The following is a 6,678-nucleotide window of genomic DNA, read 5'->3' as shown; positions in this document are numbered from 1 at the left end:
TCACTCATCCTGGGAGGACTTTACATCGCCTTCCAGGGGGAAGCAGACCAGCTGGCGTCCTTGCAGGCCAGTCTTGGGGATGTCCCCCATGGCTTCCCTCCTCCGGCCGAAGCGGCCCACAGGCCTGATCCTGCGGCCCATGTACCAGGCAGGATTGATGTCAGGGGCTGGAAAGGAAAAAGCAAGAGCTGTGCATGGGATGCGCGTCCCCAGGCATGTGCCGGGTGCTCCCAGAGGTGCAGGGCCGGTGCACACGCCCCGCACTCCACGCGGACTTCTCCGCTGACTGCTGCCCAGTCGCCAACCCACCCTGGGACCCAACAGAGGAAGGGGCTCCTGGAGGGTCTGGCGAGGCCATTTCTGGTGGTGGGGTGGCTTTGGGAAACAGGACTGCAAATGTGCCCCAGGATCAACTTCCCTTTTCGGCAGCACCCACCCACCCCGGGTTCTCCAGTGACCAGGTGTGGGCAGAGCTGGCTTATCCCAGGCCACGCTGGCAGTGAGAAGTCAATTCTTCAACTGTTGCTGGCCAGGGGCACCCTGGGGAGCAGCCTGGTGAACAGGAGCCTCCTCACAGGAAGGCAGCCCCCCAGAGCCGGGGCGTGTGGCAAGGGTGTGTGGCAAGGGCCTGTTGAGCACCTGAGGCCCCTGGGTTTGGGGGTGGGAGGCTGGGGTGAGGGAAGCTGACCATCAGGGCCCAGGCACTTACTGCGGACCTCCATGGAGTGCTGGGGGGCTCGGCTTGCAGCTCCCCACAGGGCAAAGCCCAGCAACAGGAGGCACAGGAGCCAGGCCCTCAGCGTTTTCATCCCCCTGGCTTCTTGAATGAGGCCCCGATGGAGGTGGGATCCCACAGGAGGAGGGTACAGCCTGGGAACAGAGGGGCAGGAGCAACGTCACACGTGGGCGAGGGTGCACGTGCACAAAGCCGGAGACCTTCAGTAATGTGAGTGCTGTGTGAATGCACGTGTGCATGAATGTGAGTACACATGGGAGTGTATGTGTGCATGTGTGCACATGTGTGTATGAGAGGGTGAGTGTTTTCGTGTGTACACGTTTGCATGTGTGTGCAAGTGTACATGTGTGCATGTGAGGGATTGTGTGCATGTGTGCATGTGCATGTGCACGTGTGTATGCGCACAGCCACACCTCCTGTGTACTCCTCTGATCCTCGCTGGGGTGGGAATGAGCACAGCTGTGTTAAACCTGGCCCTGTGCAGCACCCCTCACCCTCCCTGGGACCCCACTCTCTCTTCTGTGCATTGAGGATTGGATGAGATGCTCTGACGGGCTCAGTCACATCTGTGGTGATGCTCTGGCATCCAAAGGCCCTGAAAGGAGGCGTGTGAGCTGTGGGTGTATAAAGGTGGGCACGTGAGTCTGTCTGTCTGTCCGTGTTAGGGACCTGGAGGTGCGCAGGCTGCTCTGCAGGGCTGTGCATACTGTACCCAGGCCTGGGCAGGGGAGGCCAGGGGTGAGCAGGGTGTGGGGAGCTGCCCTGGAGGAGCCCAGGGGAGCCTCAGAGGTAAGGGCAGCGACTTGCCCAACCTCAGGCATGGTTGGAGGGATTTTGGACCCAGCCTCGGGCTGGGCCCTGGTACATGGTCCTTTACTACACTCGGCCCAGGGCCTCCTAATGCCCAGATCCAGCCTGCCACCCCTGCCCTGCGGGGGGATGTCAGCCCACAGCTGGGCCCTGTGGAACGAGTCAGCATCCTTCGTCCTTGCCAAGCACACTCGCCCCTTCATGACCCCAGACCCAGTCTACTGAGACTCCAAGGTAAACTCTCAGCCCGGGCCCTCTTCTCATGCGGCAAGACAAGCCCCACAGGTGATGGGAGGACAAGCTGCTGGGGAAGAGAGCAGGTGCCCAGAGAACCCACCTGCACCCTGATGCAGTAGAGATACTGAGCTGTCTAAGCAGCATCCACCTGGGCAGACCAGGCAACACCTGCTGCAGGTGACCCCACCTCCCTGCCCCACTCTTGGCACTTCAGGTGCCATCGAAAGATTCCCAAGAGCTCCCCTGAGTCAGGAGAGGACCCCTTTGCCGACCTTGGCTTCCTAGCCTCTCCCTGAGCCCCACAGGAAGTGCTCTCCACAATGGTAATTTAAAATGTCTACCTACTCCTTTTTAGAGACCTTTTGGGGTGTTCCATACAGGTGGGGTGGGGGACCCAGGCTAGGTGAAGGGCATCTTCAAATGTCAGCTGCTTGGTTCCTGACCCCCAGGGACCCGCTTCCCCGACAGCTGGAGACTTTTGCTGTCTACTCAGGGGGGTTTCCTGGTCCTGCACGTCGATCAGAGCCGAATGGGATGCCTCTGCCTGGCATCTGCACTGTGGACAGCACTTGGGCATCAGGGTCCCTGGAGGGCAAGGTGGCCCTGGAAGCACAGACCCCTGGGTAGCTGTCACTGCCTGTCATGCTCAGCACTATGCCCCGCTGCCGAGAGAGCAGGCAGGGTCTTAGGTAAAACCCGACCCACGCCCAGGTGGAGGGAAGATGTTCCCAAGTAGCAAAGCAGAGTGACAGAGCGGTGCCCTGCAGTTTGGCAGCGCCCGGCCGGCTACTCACCGCGGTCCCCCAGGAGCGTGCTGAGAGGTGCTGCCGTGGCCGCGCTGAGGCCGAGGCGGGAGCTGCTCGCCCCTCTTATAGCCCCTGAGGAGGAAGCAGCTGAGCCCCCAGGTGCCCGCCCCCAGCCCGCGTCCCTAACGGCGTCGGCTCCCGTCACAGGGCGGCATCAGGAGAGGCCCCTCGTCTTTTTTCTTTCCTTTCTTTTATGTGTTTTTTTTTTAAACTCTCATCAGCAACATGATTTGTTCCTTCCTGGATTACATAATTTCATTGGGCCCAGTGGTTTTAAAATGCATTAACCCCCCTTCTTTACACTTGCCTTTGGGCAGACGACAAAGTCAGGCGTCCACGAGTCCTGGAAGCTGTGAGCTCGGCTGCGAAAACAAGACGCTCCTGCCTGCTCCTGTCTTCCCGTCTTCCTTCATTTAAACCACAGTTTTCCACGGAAAGGTAAAAGGAAAAGTCACCACGACCTAACACAGCTACTGTGTCTCTCCGTCATCCCCGGTCCTCCTTCATTCACCCACGCGGCTTTACTGAGTTTCATTCCTTATATGTGAACCACTTTTATCCCGGTTCTGTAACTTGAGTATGTTTTCTAGGCTTTTACAGTTTACAAAAAATAGGGAAAAGCAGCACTGAGAGTGTCAAGGAAGCCAGTCATTGCTCACGTTTGATGTGTATTTCCTTCCACACATTTTGGGTAGATTCATAATATTTACACATGTTGGATCTCATCCTTTTCAACTCAACCTATAATAATCATGTGTTCAAGTTGTTCAAAATGTACATATTTATGCCATTTAAAATAATTGCCCAATATTCTACCATTTAACTTAGACCTAGGAACCACAGGACCTTGGACCATATTCTGAATAATTGTAGGTTATATTAAAGGTCATCGAAGAGCAGTTGAGTATAATCTCGAGGATACCACACTGGAGAGAAGTCTCGGCAGGTTGCTGCCCTCAGATTCGTGCAGGTGGGATGTGCCATTCCCTGGGCCTCTGCCAGGCTTGCAGGAAAAGCTTCAGGGCAATACTTTACCCTTCAGGGAATCGGTCACATGCGATCTTTCCTTTCTAGCTGTATGGCTGCCTCTTTCTGCCAATGAAGGTTTTTGGTGGTGTGCTTCCTGGGAGATCTGGAGTCCAGGGGTGGCTGGTAAAGGAGGGGGTGGGGGACACAGGGTTCCCATCTTGTGCTGCAGATTAAACTTTCCTAGTGCCTGGGTGCCCCCTCAGACAAATTCCATCAGAATTCCTGGGGGTAGTTCAGGCATCATTGACAATCCTGTCTTGGAGGTGGGCCCTCTGGGCAGTCCCCATGGATGTGTGCCCAGTACCAGAACTGCCTGGAGCAGTGGAAATTGTGAGAACTGAGAGCTGGAGGCAGCTTCCTGGGCATTGCTACAGGGAGTGTGTGTGTGCATGTGCATGTGTGGAGGGGGTTAGTGAATTCCCCACCTTGGAGCAGAGAACAAAGGGTCATGGAGTCAGGGACTGTAGTACCCTTGGGCCCCCTGCAGGTTCCTTTGCTTGCTGGTCTGTGGGTGACTCTTCCACCCCATCCTTCAACACAGCCTATTTTTGCCTCTGTTAGGGGTCGGCAAATATCTCTGTAATGGGCCAGACAGTGGACATATTCAGCTTTGTGGGCCAGCGGGTCTTGGCTGCCACTTATCAACTCTGCATGAGTGATATGCAAATGAATGGGTGTGGCCGGGCTCCCATAACAGTTTATCACCGAGACAGACTGCAAGCCAGATGGGGCCATGGGCTGCAGTGTGCCCCCCCCAGTCCATATCTCTAGGTGGCAAATTATTCACAGCAGGTGTGTATACTCCATAGTGAGACTCTCATGCCCTCATGGAGTAGTCTGTAGTCCTGTTTCTGAAATCCGTTGAGTACAAGGGAGAATGGAACTGAGCGTGCACGATCACTGCGATGCGTAAGCAGGGTACAGCGTCCCGCTCCACATGCTCGTCCCAGCAGAGCGGCTTCTCGTTGGCAAGGGCAATCTCTAGGTTGGCCGGCAGCGAGGATGCACGTGGCCTACTCTCTGTGCCTCTTGAGTGTCTGGAGCAATGAGCTGTGACCGCTGGAGGGAACAGTCACAGAGCTGGGGCTGAAGAGGCCACTGGGGGGCCACCTGCTGAAAAGTTTGTAGTCAAGAGGGGAAGAGAAGCCACAAGGGTGTGACCACTGCAGGGCCACCTGGCCCCTGTGCTTCCTCAGGGTGACTCGTGGTTTGCCTGGGTCCCCAGGAGAAAGGCTATGTTCTTCTCCCACACTCAGTATTTTAGTCAGGCTGGCTTGAGTGGATTTCTGCTCCTGGCACATAACAGAGCCCCAGGTTGATGAGGTCTCTGCGAGCAGCCCCGTCCTTCCTTCACGCACTCAACGTAATGAAGAGGACTGAGCGCTTTGGGGCGCATTTCAGAGTTTTGTGATCTTTGAGCTTTCACCATGGTAAGTGTGCGGCACACAGCAGTCACTCGATACACAGCAATGGCGCCATGACAGATAGCTTTTTTTGGTTTTGGTTCCTAAAACACAATGGTGCTCTGTAGTGAGTATTAGAAGTACGACCTTTGCAGATGTAATTAGTTAGGCTGAAGTCACACTGGACTAAGGTGGGCCCTGAATCCAATGACTGGTGTCCTTACAAGAAGAGCACAGACATGCAGAGACACACAAGAAGAAGGCGACGTGGAGACGGAGGCAGAGGTTGGAGCAACACTGCCACAGCCAAGGACATGAAGGACTGCCAGCAGCACCGGGAGCTGGAAGAGACAAGACACGGACGGACCCCGGAGCCCTCAGACAGAGCCATGCTGACACCTGGGGTGCACCTCTGGCCCCCTGAACTAGGAGAGAACACATTTCCATTGTCACAATGCACTCCGTTTGCGGTACTTTGTAACGGCAGCCATAGGAAACTGACACAGGGCTTCATGAACGTGTGTCTGGGTAAACCGATGAAATGTTTCTTCCCAGTGCTTGTTCCTAGAAGAAGCCAGTATTTTTGGCTTTGGCCTGTGTCTTTAAACATGGGATTCTTCTGGACTCCTAGAAAGACATTGCACAGGCTGATGGGAAAGGGGTAGCCTTGGGAACTGGACACCATCTCAGTTACAGCTGTGGACTGACGGTGGCAAGAGGAATACTCAGTCACCAGCAAAGCTGTTTCTGATGAAGATTTAAATTCTTGAGAAATTTGGAAAGCACTCATCTCTGTAAATTAGAAAGCTGTTCTTGAAGTATGAGTCATCTGGAAAATGAAGCCCCTGACAACTGAGCAGTGAACTTTTCACGAGATAAGCAGGGAAGGAGTCTCTTCCTGCCCCAAGAGGCTGTGGCTCTGCAAACTTGACATTGCATTTGGGATCAAGAGACATGGTGTCCCCAACCCTCACACACGGCCCGCATCCAACTGGTTTCCAGGCTCCAAATGCAATGACAGGTGGAACACTAGACATGACTCATGTAGGAACTGTGTATTTGTCAGAGGTCTTCAAAGAAACAGAAACAATAAGGTGTGTGTGTGTGTGTGTGTGTGTGTGTGTGTGTGTGTGTGTGTGTGTGTAGGGAGAGAGAGGGAGATAAGGAGCTAGAGAGAAAGAGAGAGACACAGAGAGAGAGATGTATTCTAAGAAACCAGCTCATGAGATTGTGGGGCTGGCAAGTCTGAATTCTGCAGGGCAGGTAGTCAGGCAGGAGATGCAATGAAGGGGTGAGGTTGCAGCTGGAGTCTGGAGGCATCTGGAGGGGGACCCCTTTAGGGGACTTCAGCCTTTTCTCCTAAGGCCTTCAGCTGACTGGGTAAGGCCCACCCATATCATGGAGGGTAATCTGCTTTACTCAGAGTCTACTGATTTAAATGTTAATCCTGAGACTTCCAATCAGGATGGTGGAATAGATGGTCCCCAGCGTCACTCTCTCCTACAATAAACCAATTTACAACTATAAAAAGCAACGACTACCAAGCTGGGGCCACTAGAGCTCAGGGGAAGAGGAGGAGAGACCGATGGAGTTCATGAAGGCAGGAGAAGGCACGATGGGAGAAAGCAAGGACCGCTCTGACTGTTTCAAGCCCCGG

The 6,678-nt window shown here is 54.6% G+C and overlaps 1 protein-coding gene across 1 annotated transcript; it reads right to left on the bottom strand.

Moving 5' to 3' along the window:
- Positions 1-809, bottom strand: PRLH (prolactin releasing hormone). Its single transcript, XM_063086919.1, has 2 exons — positions 710-809; positions 1-167 (listed from the first exon to the last, which is right to left on the bottom strand). Exons 1-2 carry the CDS (start codon positions 807-809, stop codon positions 1-3), a joined length of 267 nt encoding a protein of 88 aa, XP_062942989.1.
- Between the last annotated feature and the right edge of the window lie 5,869 nt (positions 810-6,678).

Source organism: Cynocephalus volans, chromosome 1, assembly GCF_027409185.1.
Source record: "Cynocephalus volans isolate mCynVol1 chromosome 1, mCynVol1.pri, whole genome shotgun sequence".
Lineage (NCBI taxonomy): Eukaryota > Metazoa > Chordata > Mammalia > Dermoptera > Cynocephalidae > Cynocephalus > Cynocephalus volans.
This window is presented reverse-complemented; position numbering and strand designations above follow the sequence as displayed.

Coding starts and splice junctions, on each gene's coding strand:
- PRLH (XM_063086919.1), bottom strand. CDS start 809: ATGAAAACGCTGAGGGCCTGGCTCCTGTGCCTCCTGTTGCTGGGCTTT. Junction 168..709: donor GCACTCCATGGAGGTCCGCA/GTAAGTGCCTGG, acceptor TTTCCTTTCCAG/CCCCTGACATCAATCCTGCC.